This window comes from Lolium perenne, chromosome 2 (genome assembly GCF_019359855.2).
Source record: "Lolium perenne isolate Kyuss_39 chromosome 2, Kyuss_2.0, whole genome shotgun sequence".
In the NCBI taxonomy this organism is placed as follows: Eukaryota; Viridiplantae; Streptophyta; class Magnoliopsida; order Poales; family Poaceae; genus Lolium; species Lolium perenne.
Genome location: NC_067245.2, coordinates 305,496,819 through 305,514,705, shown reverse-complemented (window position 1 = coordinate 305,514,705; position 17,887 = coordinate 305,496,819). Strand labels below are relative to the sequence as shown.

General features: G+C 44.3%; 1 protein-coding gene and 1 long non-coding RNA gene across 2 annotated transcripts; one reads left to right on the top strand and one right to left on the bottom strand.

Moving 5' to 3' along the window:
- Positions 1-217: 217 nt before the first annotated feature.
- Positions 218-1,306, bottom strand: LOC127329648 (uncharacterized). Its single transcript, XR_011751150.1, has 3 exons — positions 1,278-1,306; positions 632-754; positions 218-504 (listed from the first exon to the last, which is right to left on the bottom strand). It is a non-coding gene; the product is annotated as an uncharacterized lncRNA (long non-coding RNA).
- A 10,455-nt stretch (positions 1,307-11,761) lies between these two features.
- LOC127330837 (transcription factor ILI1) lies at positions 11,762-13,066 on the top strand. The gene is made up of 2 exons (XM_051356917.2): positions 11,762-12,211; positions 12,290-13,066. Exons 1-2 carry the CDS (start codon positions 12,056-12,058, stop codon positions 12,440-12,442), a joined length of 309 nt encoding a protein of 102 aa, XP_051212877.1. The 5' UTR covers positions 11,762-12,055; the 3' UTR covers positions 12,443-13,066.
- Positions 13,067-17,887: the final 4,821 nt, after the last annotated feature.

The window sequence follows — 17,887 nt, the reverse complement described above, 5'->3', positions numbered from 1 at the left end:
GAAATATATTGTTGCAATAGTTGCATTGGCCTTGCATCAGAAATCCATCAATATAGATTGGCTCAGCCTCCCTCCAAATGATAGAGGTCAACTTGCGTGGTTTGCGCTTGGATCCTACAAGTATGAAAGTTTCAAATGTTAGGAAATGGGCAGGAAATCAACATACTTGCATGCAACCATGTTACAACCATGTCATGCGTTGAACTTACCGTGGGTAGGAGCAGGAAAAAGACGATCACCCATAGTGGATGGAGCACCATGTCCAGGAATAGGCGAAAGAGCATGCAAAGAAGCTGGAGTAGCATGTACAGAAACAGGCGAGAGAGCATCCAAAGACGGGGATTTCAAAGTCCCAGTGGACCTTGGAGACCTTGCAAGCTGGTTTGGTGACCTTCCGGATGTTTGTGCTTTCTTTCTTGCAATCAGATTCAACATAGGAGACACCGAAATAATTGAAGGCAATTTTCTTCCTTTCATTTTGGTCTTCAATTGGGTCATGACAACCTGCATTTAGAACAATTTGACTATGATTGCAATCTCATGGTAGGAACTAGCAGAATAGAATTTCCATAAACTATAGTGAACTACATTAGCAATCTCAAGGTTAGTACCAGCAAGACCAAGAACTTACTTTTGAATCAATAGTTCTCGCAACCTTTGCTGCTCTTGAGCTTTCACTTGCACGAGATAGTGACCTTTTGGCCCCACGGACATCTTTGGACCGCTGCGGCTCCTCACATGCCTCACCGGACTCCTGCAGTTCCCGCACATAATTCAGTTAAGAATGGATTTTTTTTTAAAAAAGGTAGGAGTAAACAAAGACCATACATGCGGCTAATTGCATAAGCACCGTGAACTAGTCTAAATGCATGAGGGGAGGCTCAAGGATATCCAATATACTGGTAGAAGAATATGTTACCATTCCTACTGTGAATTTATACTCCAGCTATTGATATATAAATCAGAGAGTATCAGACCAGGGCATTTATACTCCAGCTATGGGTACTAGAAAGCTGAGGACTGTGTGCATGAGAAAGCGGACAAACATCTTAGTAGTTCATGAGAAAGCGGACAAATAATCTTCATTCTTCAATGTCTTGTCCATACGGCACTAAATATCTTGTCAAGGTCAAGCTCAAAATATTCTAATCATAACAGCATTGCATATCTTGTCAAGGTCAAGCTCAAAATCCTAATCAGCATCCAGATGAACCAGATTGAGTGCTACGGGGATGAGGAAATCAAGCTCAAGATGAAAATTGGAATCCAGTTCTTACCTTCTTCCGTCTAATCTTCTTCCGAATCTGGCAGCCATCCTTCTCCTTCTTCCGAACTGGAGTGCTTCCCTTCTCCTCCTCACAGACATGGACGGGATCGAGCGGTTCCGCAAAGATCTTGCCGGACACCGGCTGCTCAACGCACGGGGTGAAGGCTCCCGGATAAGAGGAGTTGAGGGGAGGAACGGGGGGATGGAGCGGCGGCGGTAGAGCTGTTCCTTTGGGGAAGAGGAGTTGAGGGGGAGAGCGGTCGGATGGGGCGGCGCCCTCCTCCGAATCCATGGACGGAGACAGGAGCAGCGCGGCGGCGGTAGCGGAGAACCGTGAATAGCCGCTAGGATTTTTCTTTTCTTACCGGGTGTCCATTTAGCAGGTTGAGTGGGCTTGGGCTGGCGGCACCGTGGGCCGCCGTTTCCATTTACAGATATAGGGGAGGAGGACGTCGTCTTCATCAACACCGTACGTGTGACCGAGTACGGAGGTGCTGCCCGATTGTGGCACCATCAAGTTCTTCTACGCGCTTTTGCAAGCGGTCAAGATCTTCTACGCACTTTTGCAAGCGGCAAGTGATCGACTACATCCACCACGAGATCTAATCTCGTTAGGCTTTGAAAATCTTCGAGGGTTAGTCTCATGATCTTCTCGTTGCTACCGTCTACTAGATTAGATCTTGGCTTGTGTTTTCGTTCTTGCGGTAGGATTTTTTTTTTGTTTTCTATGCTACGAATCTCATCACCTAAAACAAAGCCCGCCGGAAGTCCAAGGGAAGCATGTCGAAGAAGTCGCTTGAAACAAAAGATCCTTCGAAGATGACCACATCAACTGTCAGCTGTTTTTGACAAGGGCATTGAACTGCCGACTATGAATGTAGTCAAGAATTACATTCACGGTAGCGTACTTATGAAAGATTTGCCCCAGGGAAAAATTGTTAGGCATCACTGTGGCGTTATTATATCAGTTTTGGTGGCTTACCATGACAATAATTTTAAGAAGCCTATATCGAAGGAATCCTCTGGAGTTATGGTTAAGTTCAAACCTGAACACTTCTACCATAACTACGCAAAAAAAATCCAGACAATTGGGAAGATAACTATCTCATGATAAACCTTCGAGAGATGGACGCCAGCATAGTGAGATGCTATACACTGTGAGTATATAGTTGACTCAGTGGCAGTAGTAGCTATGTGTAGCTTTGCTACTGACAAATATTTTGTTTATGTAAGTTCAATTATAAGAGAGTCAGGGTCAATAACATTAGGGTACTCATCGTAGACCCTCATATAGTGACAGTCAATTGATTCAGACGCGGTCGTGGTCGAGAATTACATTACCCATGTGATGGATCTGGCTTTCAAAGATAACAAGTTAATCATGTGGGCCTATAATAAAAGGTAAAATATAGCTACTTATGCATCTTTTTATGCATTTGCTCGGATTTATGCAACTAACTAGTTCAAATTTTAGCTTTCATTGAATTCTTATTTGTATCTCACTATTGGATGTCCAAGTCTATTATTTTGATTCTTACCTAAGCAATCCGACGAGAAATTTTACGGATGCAAAGAAAATTATTGATAGGTGATTGTTCTTTCATCCGCATAATATAAATTAATGTCATCTATATTATTATAAGGATTTTATTGCATTCATATTATTTAGATAATTTACCGCATTTCGCTCGGGGGGACAAAATGCAGAGAAAATCAGTTACGCATCACTAGAGCATAACATGTTTGTCCCGGTTAGTTTTGCTAGCACTTATACTAGTAAGTGATTTATTTATTGAATAATATATGAAGTATATAATTTCTATGTTCTATGTCTCAGTGCCACCAGCAAGCCAGAAGGATCCATGTTATGTGGCTTCTATGTTGCCTATCACATGAATTTCGTAATAAGCAAAATGCAGGGAAATAAGCCATTTAAATTGATATGCAAACATCTTCTATTTTATTTTTACTATTTTTTCATATTTTGTACCTCTTTTGATCATACATATTTATTACCTCGCAACCTATGTTGGATGTGGGGGAGGTGACCGATCTGACACTAACAAAGCTCTGCGACCAGATGCGCGCGTTTCGGTTACAACAAGTGGTTAGAGCATCTCCACTCGTTGGCGCTCCCCACGCCCAAATCCGGCGAAAGTTTCGTCCGGATTGGAGGAAAATTAGGCCCGGGGAGCGCCGAAGTTCCAGCCGTCCCCCCGGCAGGACACCCCCAACTTGGGGCATTTGACATATTTCAAACAAATTCGACATAAAATTTAACAAGTTCGGCAAACAAGATTCAGAAAATTGTTGAAACAAATTCGGCGAAAATCAGTACAATGTTTAACAAGTGCTGAAACAAATGAAGCACATAATTTCACAAGTTTTGAAACAAATAAATAAAGACAGACTAGTTGGCGTCGGCGTTGGCGTTGCCTCAGAGCGTCCATATGTGCTCCACTAGATCATCTTGCAGCTGTTGATGCATTGTAGAGTCTCGGATCTCCTGGCGCATAGCAATGAAGGCGGCCCATGATGTCGGCACCTGGTGATTAGGCTGTGCAAGAGGTCCCTCTCTCTCATATGGTGCTTGTTGCTCAGCCAGATGAACCGGATGTTTTCGCTCATTTTCAATAATCATATTGTGTAGGCACATACATCAGTTCATCACCTCCCACATCTGATCTTTGGACCAAGTCATAGCGGGGAACCGGACGATAGAAAATCTCTGCTGGAGGACACCAAATGCACGCTCGACGTCTTTTCGGCGAGGCAAATGGACGAACACCTGACGGGCGTGGTCGAGGCAACCCGAGCCGCGAGCGACGAGGAGTAGGCCAAAGTCGGAAAACAGGCTGGCGGAGGAGCAGCCAGATAGGCCTTGGTCGAAAGACGGCGGAATATAGGTAGGTGGAGAAGGAGGGATGGTGGAATCTGGGCAACAAGCCGACGGGGTGGTGCCGGCGGCGAGAGAGATACGAGGGGTGGGGGAGATTTTGAGCGAGGTGGCGGTGGGGTTCGTGTGTCGAGTCGCCGACAGATCGGGCCCTTCCCCGCTTTTCACTCGTCCGGAGTCCCCGATAGATCCCCGGGGGACCGGGGATGGCGTGGGCTCGCCGGATGGATGAAGGGCCAAATCCGGACGAAAACGAGGAACCGGGGGCGCGACTGGGCAATTTCGCCGTCCGGATGGAAAAAACGTCGCTCGGGGGCCTCGTCGGGGAGACGAGTGGAGATGCTCTTACTCCCACTGGACCATCCCACAATCCTCCTGCTTGAGATGTGTTGCAAATATATGAAACAATCTATGTTATATATAGTCAAAAACGTTATCTTTGTTCTTTCAAAACGTTGATTGAGATTTTCAAAACTGTAAATTGTTATGCATGTCGTGTGTATATATGAATGTGTTATGTGGATCGAGTAAAGAGTTATATATCTAATGCTATGCTCATACACTGCCACGTTAGCTGTAACAAGCAGGCATGCGTAAAAAAAGAAAAACAAAAAATAATAATGGCAGCATGCAACGATTTTTCATACCCCTATAACACAATGGTAGCATGCAAAACGACACGCGAGCAGTAGCATGAACTATTAGCAGCGTGCTGCCCACACGCTGCATTAAGGCTAATGGCAGCGTGCAGGAGTGACACGCGACTAGTACTTTACCTATCAGTCGTGTGTCGTGTGGGCACGCGACTAGTAGCTTATACCACTGGCCCGCGGCTGGTAGGCTTTTTCCTACTAGTGCGAGGGGTCAAGATTTGACTAAATTGGCAAGAATTTGGAGTTCTAGTGACAATTCTTCTTCACAAAGTCCCAACCATGGGGGGACCCCCCCCACCCCCTTCCCGGTGTTTGTCCCTGCCTAGCCGGCGTTGTAAACTTGCCAGTTGGTACCTCTTCCATGATATGTGATGCACCTTCCAGGGTGTATTATAAGGAAAAGGGACTCTAGCATCGCAATATTAAATATATTGCTCGTCTGTTTCCATCAATTCCGACTTTTGATTGAATTTGTGCGGAGTGTTGAAATATATTGTCCATCTCTCTCCATCAGTTTAGGCTTTGATGGTAGGGCATGATCACACAGATATGGTTCATGTACTACCCCCTCCGATCCAATGCAAATGACACCATCGTTTTACACGTTTGAGCTTTGACCAATAATACATATTTTACTTTTTATAAAAATATACCATTAGAAACTTTAGAAGTATATGGATCCAATGATACAACATGCATGCCATAGTAGTATAATTTATAGTTCGTTGGTCGAATTAATGGTCAAATGTAAACTTTTAAAAACGTGTGCGCTGCCTGAATAGGAAGAGAGGGAGGGAGTACTTCAAAATTGCACCTTCACACACGGCCATGCTCGCCCGCTCGATCGGTCGGCGCCGCACGACGATATTAGGCGGTCGGTGGCCGGCCCGATCGCCGCGCTAGCGGACGCTTCATGCCATGCATGGACGGCGTCCGCACTGGCCGCCCGGCGCGCGCTCCGACGCCCCGGTCTCCGCTAGCTCCACCGCCCCGTGCGCGCGCGCGCCGGCGGAAATAACATATCCTGCCGCGCGCGCCGTCAGGCGTACCCCGTGCTGCACGCCGTGGTCGTTGGCTGCGATGGTCAGGATAAGCACCTGGTCATGTGCGCGCCAGCGTCGAGACAACGGAGATTATGTCTGCATACATGTATGGTCAAGGCATCAGGTCACCAGCTGCCATCCGATCCAACTACGTATCCAGTCCGACCCATCCCGTAGGTACCAGGGAGATGATTAGCGGAGAGCTACGGTTTGTCGAACCAGGGTGGTCCATATCAAAGCTGAGAGATTCTGGTTTTCTCGGTCTTCGTCTTGACCGATCGATTGAGCGAGCTGGGGACAAAACGTCTATTGCGCCATGTTACAGGGTGCTCTATCTCTCTCTGCCCCAGAGCTCTCCAGGAAGTACTCGTTTTGCTTGGTTTCGTCGTTAGCCCAGGATCGAGGTGCGAATTTGCATGCATGCAGTCGAGGACAAAGCCTGCGCCATGATTGCCGAGCGTGTGTCGTCGTCTAATGGCTGGTAGATTCGTACGTACGCACTACGGAGTCGACGCTCCAACCGGTACTACACGATTCTCGATTGATCATCTCAACGGACACGAAACAGTAAGGGTTAATTAAGCAGGTATAGGATCAGCTTGCGCAAGGAGAAAAATGTCACTGTGTAAAGTTTCTTTTGCGAGCAGGATCCCGAACTATTATAGAAGTTGACAAAAAGTATAATGCACCTCACATAATTAACACAGGACAGAGAAACAGAGCTGCGGCCTAGGCCTGCATGCGTGCAACTTGTAGTTACGGCTCGTAGACGTTTTGGCAACTGATACAGTGACACACATATATATCGTGACACTCATCCATGAGTTATGTGTCGTCACTGTTGATGTTGTGTCATGGTTTCAGGTCACCGTTCTAGGAAAGATCAGGACTACCCATAAGCTGCTGTTGGCTGCGCCCGACAAATAGTATTCGGCTCCTCCTTGGTCCTTGTGATCACGAAATATGCTGACTACAATCATTTCAATCATTTTGAGATTGTCAATCACTGGACAAGTATATAGCGAAATCTTCGGTGGCCCCCTTTAATACCCGCGGCGCCTACGTCGTGGTCACAAGTGCCGTGTCGCTTGGCGAATTCACCCTCTTCATCTCGGCCACCTTTCACACCTAGCGACTATCAACAGTTCTTCCATCGGTACCTTCTCGAAAGTGCTCCACTCCACCACCAACACAATATTCCGCCAGCCAGTCTTCAACGACAGCTCTTGTATTCTCTCTCGCCCCCCCTATATATTCGTGTGGGAACATGTCATACTTGGCAGGTTGACGGTGACCACTAACGTTGAGGAGCTACATGACAACTCCTCAGCATCATTGTTACCTTGTTCCGCAATACGTCTGTGCTCCATTGTGGTTATAATTAGGGTTCCTTGGGGGCATCTAGATGAGCGACAACGCCACGGTCTTCCGCCACGACTTTATGTCACCTGATGTAGTTTCCCGCAACATAGCAAGCAACGATCCCCTATTGGGGCGGTGTTACTCTCCCTCTATTTGCAAATAAATTTTGAAGGACCGCGTTTCGAGATTTGTGGCCTCGCTATGGGCGTCTCCTAGGCGCCATAACTTTTACTCCCTATTTTTCTTCCTGGGTGTACCATTGGACCTAGAGTTGACTATCACACACCCTCCTTCTGTCTCTGTAAATGACATATGATTTTTCCGCTAATCAAGGATGCGACATGTTGATACCAATCATTTCAATCATTGTGATCACTAAATATGTAGATTCCAATCATTTCGACATTGTTCATCACTATACAACTACACCGAACTCTTTTATGGCCCCCTTTACAACCAAGAGTGCCTACACCGTGCGGTCACCATCACATTTCTTGATGAGGTATTCTCTTCATCTAGACATTCCCCGTGCCCAACCATTGTAAGCAGCTCCTCTATTTGTGCCACCGGTGCCACTCACCTAGTAGTTTCCTACTTTGATGTCCACACATTATCCCCTTAATTACCTGCATGTGTATTAGGATGCATCGGTGATACCTTGAATCACCTCTTCTTTTCCTACCCCCACGGTTGTCATATGGGAGCGTGTCATGCGGGCGGCGTAGTGTATCTATGATACACAAAGTTAAGGAGCTCTACCATAGCTCCTTGACATCTTTGCTCCATCGCAATGATTTGGGGGGTGGGGGTGGGGGTGGGGGAGGGGATGTTGTAGGCATCTAGAAGAGACACAAATGCCTTAGTCTCCCACAGTCACCTTCCGCTACATGTCATAGTTGCCAAGAACACCTCAACCAATATTTTCCTATGGCGGTGGCGCTGTTCTCACTCTACTTGTAATATCATTTTACATGCCAGGGTTTAGAGCTTTGCGACCTCATTGTGAGTGCATCGCGGATGCCTTAGCTACTGGTGTTGTACCTATCAAATATGAGGTGGTACTCATAGATAGCGTCGTCAGTCTTATTACTCAATGGTTGTGTATGTGCGCGCACGCGTGCGTTCTTCTACATAATACACATCATTTGTTAAAAAATGAACATCAAAATAACCGAGTTATTAACAAAGAACATAATGGAGTTTTATTGGACTTTTTTGCGAAAGAGAAAGTAATTAAGGACAAAAGCACCTAGGAGCTATACATTTTCTTTTGTCAATTTCCTGGCATTTCTTCCTTTACTAACAGAGCTCGTGCCTATGAGAATGTGTTTTATTGTACAAATAACGGTGGTTGTTTGAATTTTGATGCCACATATTTGAAAAAAAACTATGAAGTTTGCTTAGGATGGCCTACTCCTTTTTCATGGTTTTTTTTTTTGCAATCACCATAAAACTCAATCGTGCAAATGAGTCAAGTTCGATTCTCGATTTCCAATTTCATGAAAATCTTAATTTATTTGCGAGTATGTCTAAAAATTAAAAATCCCACAACTTTTCAAATCTTAAAAATGCTATTTTGAGCCCCACTTTTGTTTTCTTCATATAGATAGAAAAATCAAAGAATATTCCACAAAAATTGGACATTCTAACATCTACAAATTAACTAGATAAAGTTTGAACTTTTTGGATGTTTACGATTTTTTTTTTCAAAATAAAGGAAGCATGCTCTCCCAAGATCACAAAGTCCCCACTGCTCGGTATTTGTGCATCTTGAAAATTCTTAAAATTAGTTCCACATACAATTTTACAAAATAAGTAAAAAATATGACCAAATATAACTTAGATATAAAACAAAATATTCAAATTATATTTTGAACAATGTATTGTCTTGATATTTTTTTTGAAAGGCACATGTACATGAATCTTAAACTCAAGCATCAACACTTACATAGTTACATGTACATATGCCTTTCCCTATACTACGTATATAATTTCTTTTGCAAGTGTTTCAGCAACGGTTTTTGCAGAAAAACACCATATCGAATGGTCTTGGATACTCTAGTAGAGAACCTATTACATGTAGAAAAGTAGAAAACCGATCAGACGTTTAGTAGTATGATTGGGTATACCAAGAGGACGCATCCGATGATGGTAGTTGGTAGATTTTTATAATGGGAACTCTTTGCCCGTACAGTCCAAATGATTAATTATAGTTTTCTGGATCTTCCTGGAGACCATTTTCTGTGATCCTCGCGAGGCAAGCTAACCAGCCAGCCAATCGCCATGAACCATGTCACGTTAGTAGTACCACAAGTGGTGTAAGCCTGTTGGAAATCTTTGTTAATCTTTTTTTTCAAAACCAGAAATATTTGTTAATTGAGCAGGACCAATATGGCCTACGTGGATCGACAAATCGGCATCTCCGGCTCCAGCATTTGGCATTTCTGCGGTCCACACAGTGTTGGCGAACACCGTTTTAATATTCGGCTCTCCCTCCAGCTCAACCCTAGACGAATCTTCCTGCGTCCCTAGATGTTCCCTGCACGACTAGCCTTGTTAGCCAGGCAAATCATGTGTAAACAGTCTTGGAACTCCTGCATCCATGGGCCTAAGCCAACAACACACAGAAGCACACACACAGCCACACTCAATCTAAGTAAGGTTCTGTTTATTCAACTAAAAAGTACTGTATAAGGCTATGTCTGTTAGGTTACTCCTTCGCGTTAAAAAGATGATGTTTTTGACAAATTTTAAAACATTGATTATGGGTTTTGCTTTTAAAACTTATTAGGTGGAGAACTTAAGAATGGTATGCATTGGTTTGTACCCGAAATCCAATAACATTATTATAATTTTCTTCGCAGCAATGCTATGTTATAAGAGAAAGCAATAGTCAAAATTACAACAGAGATTAAGAAGAGGAAATTTCACAAATATACATATCTATGGAGTTGTACTAACAAAAAACCCGCAGCTCTAGGAAGGTTTAATTGATACCGTGATCCCTAGGGGCAATGACTAACAAAAAAAACATATAATCGCAACAACTAACCAGTTGACGCGAATCTCACAAGCACGTACCACATGTCATGGACTAAAGAAGTGTCTTGGCTTTTATTCAGTTTCAGTCAGCCTTCACCTTCGTACTCATCTCACTCTCTTCTCTTTCCTCATTGTGTGTGTGGTGGGGTTGGGGGTTGGGGTGGTAGAACTGCGCCACCTCCATCCCGACCGATCTCCCCAATCTCCATCATTGCCTCCACTTCTATTGGAGTCTTTGCCATGGACTCATAAGTAGTGTTGCCTTTCGGACTTCATCGTATAATGCATGAGGAAGGGATGCATAACCTACAAGAACTTGAAAGGGGTAGTGGCGCGAGGCAGGGTCTTTAGTGACGACATGACTGGCTCTGGTGAGTGCAAGGATGCCATGCAGATGAACAACATGAAAACCACACGGAGGAGCACATTAGAGCGAACACTCCGCCTTGACAACCAACTGTTGCTCACCGGTGGTGCGAGGCGTGTGTGCTGCTCAGTCACACACAACTTCCATCTCTAAAGTTTCAAACTCAAGATATTGCGAGAGCGGCCAAAAGGCAATGCTGAGTTCAACTGTTGTCTTTGGTATTGTCGCCAGTGCCGCTGGAAGGCACATGCACGTCGGTGTTCATTTTCGGTGGCTTATCTAGCATTGGTGCCGCCATATTCACTCTCTATCCCCTGGCTTTGTCTGGTTTGAAAGGAAACTGCCTGAGGAGAGAAAGACTCTCTCAAGCCGATTATAGGATGATCCACTTCCTTATTCACTGGAATCTACGGATCCAAGACGATCATAGGACGATCCACTTCCTCATTCACTAAAACTTATCGATCCCACTCACCAAATTTTGCGTCAACCAGGTAACAAATGTAAATATGGATCTTTGTTACCTCATAGTCCGGGGTATCAGGTAAAATAAGAAACTCTCGGAGGAGTGAGAATTATAAAAAAAAATGTATTTTGTTTCTCCCTATGATATCATGTATGTACCAGAAGATAGCTGAATATGTGATTATAATTGAACTTAGTACTCTATGTGCAACACAACAGAGTTGAACAAGGATCTATCTTATAACCAAGTGAAACCAATTTATTTTCACCAATTGGGTCTTCCCCACGGATGGGTGATTAATCTATGATCATAGAAGTACTACAAGATGCAGACGGCTGATTAATCTACACATGCATGGATGCCCTTGCATGCATGTGAGCTCATCATGCAAATCTAGCGAAACCACACTCCCCCATGTAGACCGCACACAGGGTAGACAGATCCAGAGGCCGCACGACTAAACAACGAAAGTAAACAAACATTTACTCGATCGATCTTGGGTATACTAGTACTGTACGCCCCACGGCCCAAGCCCACTCAATGCCCATCAGATTCAGCCGCACACTGCCGCTCAGTGCTCACGCATACATCATCTTCACCTCCGCTACTAGTATAGTCTATTAGTACCACTCACCACTCACCAGTCACCACGTCTCTCCTTGTCACGCATTTAGGACTCTCGCTTTCTCCCTCCCTAGCTCGATCGGTAGCTCCCTCCGCCCCTCCCTCCTAGCTAGCATCCTGCCCTCTGATCTTGCGGCCACCTCCTCCGTTCCGTCCGGCCTCCGCTACTGCTACCTTTTTGCTCCCCTCTATCCTCACACCGTGGCCATTATATATACCTCAGCTCGCTGCAACTGCCTCCACCAAAAAACCTAGCTAGCAAGCCATACTCATCAGCTAGCTCACACTGCTACGTACCCTCAGATCGAGCTAGCTAGCTTTCTTCAAGTGCGAGCATGTCGTCGAGCAGCCGGAGGTCACGCTCGCGGCGCGCGGGGACCTCGGTGTCGTCGTCATCGTCGAGGTCGATCTCGGAGGACCAGATCTCCGACCTCCTCTCCAAGCTGGAGGCACTGCTCCCCGACGCCCAGGCCCGCAATGGCGCTCAAAGGGTAATTAGAGTAGCAGCTATATGCGTGCATGGCTTCATGCTTACTCTCTTTCTTGCTGAAGTAACTTGGTTGTCGCAGGGGCCGGCGTCGAGGGTGCTGCAGGAGACGTGCAGCTACATCCGGAGCCTGCACCGGGAGGTGGACGACCTCAGCGAGACGCTCGCCGCGCTGCTCGCCTCCGACGCCGTCACAGCCGAACAGGCCGCCGTCATCCGGAGCCTCCTCATGTGATCCACCCCTCCAACCATCCATCCAGTGGCTACGATACCAAGCTCGCTCCGCCGGCGCATGCGTACGCCGTCCGTGGCGCCCGGCGGATGATCATACTCCGAGCTAGCATACCTGGCCGGCCTAGCTAGCTAGCTCGTGTACGCGCGAGCTTCTCTTTCAGATTTTCTTTCTTTGCATTGTTTGGTTGATTAGTTCGACCGGTCCGAGCCTGGATTGCGAGAGGTTTTGGACAGCATGGTCAGTGGTTTTAATTAATCACACGCGAGATACTGGCACTGTGCGGTACACTGCTGGTATCTACTCCTAGCTAGTACGAGCGCGAGAGCTTCGTCACGGTGCTGTACACTGAAAAGCCAATGACTGTGTGTTGTTTAGTGTGTGCACGAGAGGGTGCTTTATTAGTTTTTGGTACTACTTGACTCTCTTGGATGGCTTCTCTTTCTTTGATGGGCCACACGCTTGATAATTGCAGCTACCGCTCTTGGATGTATGTATGCTTGTGTGTGTGTATACTCTCTGTAGTAAGCGTCGTGTGTACGTTTTGCTTGAGCTAATTTTAGAGTTCAATTAAAGGCAATGATTTGTAAGCTGATCATAATAAATTGTGATGCCTATTGAAATCAATGTTGTGGTGCCCTTGCAAAATTAATAAAGTTGGTACTGTCCGTATGACTACACTCCTACTCTCCACTACTCCAAAATAAATGGCCTAGGACGATATGTGCTTTCCTACCGCGAGAAATGCTTTTGTCCATGCACGGGACCTCTCCGGGCAGGGACGGAGCTAGAAATGAAGTATAAGGGGGGCAATCTTAGTATGAGGGGGGCATAACTAGCTAAAATCACACAAATAAGGAGCTGCTATCGTTAGTGTTCAAAGAAAAATCATGAGCATGGTTTCATTCAGTTTCTTCATGCTTCGTTCAGTCAAGTTCATAGAAACTGATTAACACTCAATGAAACATCATGGTATACGAATCTCAAAGCCGCATATCCACGGCTAAAACATGCACGGGACATCCCACGCATGGGACAATCACCACGTTCTTTCTACCATGCACTATAGCTAGCGTGCATGTATTATTTGTTTATTGTGTCGGAGGTTGGAGCTCTCGATACAGCACAACGACTACACTCTAGAACAAAAAGATACCTAACGAAACTTTAATAAAAACCTCACTACATGCCCATTCTTTTACCGATACATGGACACACATTAAGATACACTCTAATAGTGGTGGAGTTAGCAGGGAAATAAGATTATGGGGGGCAAAGAAGGTGGACAGCACAATATCATTCGTAACATGGCACACTTACAGAAATGTAGAAAATTGTTTTTACTAGTACGGAAACTACACTCTAATAAAAAAATAACCGACAAAACTATAATTAAAGCGCGACAATATTTTTTTACTGGTACATGGAGAAACTGATACATGGGCCAAGTTAGAGAAATGAAGACAAAAAATTTATGGTTATGGGACATGGGCAAAGTTTGAGAAATGAAGACAAACAATTTATGCACAAACTAAAACATGAAAGTGAATAAGCATATGCGTGTATGTATCATATGGAGTATATCATAGGGGGAGCGTGACACCTGCTAGTCCCCCTATCTCCATCACTACACTACAAGACAAGAAACACGGCAAAACATTATGTAATACTAATCTAAAAAATGATATTTTTGGAAAAATAAAGAGGCATGACATGGACTTTCATGTCACAACGGATGGTGGATCATCCGAGCTCTATAATCGATCTCTCGATTCCAATGAATAAGGTCACTGTATTTTAAGATTTCACTTTGACCAAAAAGGCAAAAACCAGTCCAAATATATGAGAATATTTGTTGTTATCATTAGAAAGTGTTCTTTAACTTTATCCATTTTATGTAAAACGATCGAGATATTGTTGATTAAAACTTTGGCCAATCACTCAGCTTGCAAAGCCGGAGGTGGTATAAATTTGGACAGGAGTACGTACATTCATTTAGTACCACCTTAATGGAATTGAATGAAATTGACGTACCCAGGTAAATGGCCAGTTATCTTCTGCAGAGTACAACTAGTGTACTCTACTACTCCTACACTATATAAATGGAGTACTATGAATTGTACAGATCAATTTGTCACTGGTACGAGTTAACGTTATCGTCCCTTAGCAAAGTAGTAAACGTACGACTTATCCTGTCCTCTCCCGAGCAAAATTTTAGGCATTGAGATTGATCAAGGTGGGCGCGCATTTGAAATGTCGTTTAATCAAGTACGATGGAAGTGGGGAGTGCCGGTATACTTCGTTTTTTCCAGTAATAATTATGGTTGTGGACAAATGAAGAAACTTTTGGGCAGCGAGAACGTTCTCCAAACGAAATGCAGATACGTATACGTCGGTCGATAGATGCATGTGGATGCATTCGCGCATGGACCATATGTGTGATGATGCGCCCTACGTCTAAGTGGGGGGCGACGGTAGGGAGGGAGGCAGGAAATCAAAGGCACACGTGCCGTACGCTCATGACCACAACCGTGCAACTAATCAAAGGATATGTACGCCCGTCGATCGGCCGGTGGTACCTCACCCAGCTGATGCTCAGTCGATTAGGTTCAGGACCATTTTTGCACATATCTAGGGTGCAGAAATTCATTGTGTTTGCGTGTGGATAAACTCCGGTAATTGCACTCTCTAGGGCCTCGTTAGGTTGCTCCCAACCTCACTGGTTTTGAGCCGAGATCCACGTGGTTACACCGGGGTTGGTCCCCGGGAGTTAAATACCGGCCCACGCTATGGTTAAACCGCCCCGGTTTTCTACCTGGTCTAGTTTTGCACGAAACCCCTCGTTTTGGCCGGGTTTTAGAAACACTATGCTAGATCCGTGGATTGCATCCCGAGCGTGACGCGACGAAACGACACTCCCTCTCAGCTCTCGCGACAGCGGGAACGACTCGACGGTGGCCGGCTGGAGGAGATCTCCTCGACACTGACGTTGCCCTTCCTTGACGCGGCCGCCGCCACGGAGCCCGACCGAAGCCCTATCCGGAGGAAGCTCAAGATCTCCCCCTTCCCCACCTCCGACGCCGGCCGGTAGAAGGCAAATCATCTCCTCCCCCTCGTCCTCCCCTCCCCCTCTTCTTGTATTCTAGGTTGTTTTTGGTGGTTGGTTCCAGCAATGATGTTTCCTTCTGGCATGGATCTTGTCCAGGGACATCCATGCTAGTTGGTTCCTTGATCTGGTAGATGTTGATGCTTTGATCGACTAGAGTAGAACAATTTGATGCATACATCCATATGTTTGTCATTTCATTCCTAGCCAAATTACCAAATGTTGCTAGGTATGAGACACAAACCAAACCTAGATATGCTTCTTGCTGCGTGAAGAAACGTGAAGCTCAATAAAAAGTGTAGGATCACAAATTATACTGAATACATATTTTAACTCACTGATTCTAGGACACATTTGGGTAGGACGGGACTTTGTGTGTTCTTTGATAATTGGTAGCAGTGGCGGAGCTTCAAAGAAACTGATGGGCGGGCCCAATACCATTTTACTAGATTTTAATAATCAATTCATCATTCATGCATGGCTTTGTTGCCATTCCAATTTAAGCAAGGGTAAAGGATCAGCTGGTGGTGCTGAAGAACCTTACTCAACTTAACTTATTTTATTTTGTTTTATTTTCAAAACAAAATCAATTCTTATGTGGCTACCTTTCTCACAGTTGATTGTTATTGGTTGTAGTAATTTAAACCAGCAATAATTGGCTGAGTACCAATTATCCAGTGCATTCTTTTCAGCAAGTACCAATTATCAAGAGTACATATTAAACCTGCAATTATATTTTGTGTGTTCTTTTGTTTGTGGTATTTAAACCTGCAATTTGTTCCTACTTAGTATCTCTTATATTCAGATAGTACGTATAACAGCAGTACTTATAAATTTTCTTTGAAAGCAAATTCTGTTCAGTAAATGTTAAATAACTTGGGTCCTTTTTATCTTCAGTTTTTGAATGGCTTTGAGAATTATGGACCACGTTAGAAAGAGAGAGGAGGAGCAAGAGGAAGATGGTGATGATGTGATTCTCTTTCTTTTACCAATGTTGCATTGTAGGGTGAACCAAGGGAAAAAAAAGCACCGCCATACATCGACGATAAGAGGCGAGGAGGTTTTAAAGGGACTTGCTGGAAAGGCACATACAAAATTGCCTGGTAGCATTTTGGATGGAGGCTCACATCTTCAGGGCTTTGGCTAGTTTTCTTCGAAGCAGGAGATTGGTACGTGATACCAGACTTAGCGTCGAAGAGAAACTAGCAGCCTTTCTATGGATGCTGTCCCATAATGCCTCCTACCAGGATCTCCAACTCCAGTTCAAGCATAGTAATGACACTTTCCATAACATCATGAATAAGTTCTTCAACATAGTTCCTGCACTATCCAAGCACTTCCTCGAGCCTCAAAATCCAGCTCGAGTACATCCAAAGATCTGGAACAATCCAAGATTCTTTCCTTATTTTTAGGTTTTTGCTAAACTATTTCAGTCCAAATCATATAACCATGAATTATTTTTCTCATAGCAAATAATACCTTCTCGGTGTTCTTTGCAGAACTGTCTTGGAGCTATTGATGGGAGACATGTTCCCATGAACATTACCGGTGACATAGCCACACCATTTAGAAATTGGAAGGGCACGCTCAACCAGTGATGATGGCGTGATTCCACAAGAAATAAACGTGAAGTTCAGGTCCAAGTCACACGCCACCATGTATACTCTTCTCCGGATTCCACCAGGTATACTAATGTGGTACCCAATAAGTGAGGTCCAACCTCCCATCTCGTATGGATTGCTGTTAACAAAAGAGGTGATCGGTGGCTGTCTACAACGGAGCTACTCCTGGCGCCTGTACATACGTCCAATTAACCTGGGTTATTATAATAAGAACACAAAAAGGAGCAATAACAAAGGCTTTATGAGCAGGTGCTCAGGGCACACCTGTATCTCCGATACTCATAGTTCATCAAGATCCGGGTTAGCTTTTCTTTTTATCTCTTAAACGATTTCTTTTTCGATCTTAGTTCTCACACAATACGAAATGTGAATTTCAAATTTTAAAGATCACAGAAATATAACAACTAGAATGTATGAAAAATAGTTTGATTTTTTATGATATTAAAAATATATGTATAAATAATTTGTTTTGAATTATAAATATTTTAAATTTTAAATTGCCCAAAAAAATTATGAACTATTTCGTCACATTCTAGTTGTTATTTTTTTAACGACTTGCGAAGTTTCAAATCTATAAAAAAAGGTTAAAAAAATTCTATCAAAATGGAGGTTTGAGAGATACGCACACAACCTTGTTTATTAGATTTTTTCAAAATAGCATTACAAAGAGAATACAAGGATCAACTCAAAGCCAGCTAACTAGCAACCGCTGTCGCAACA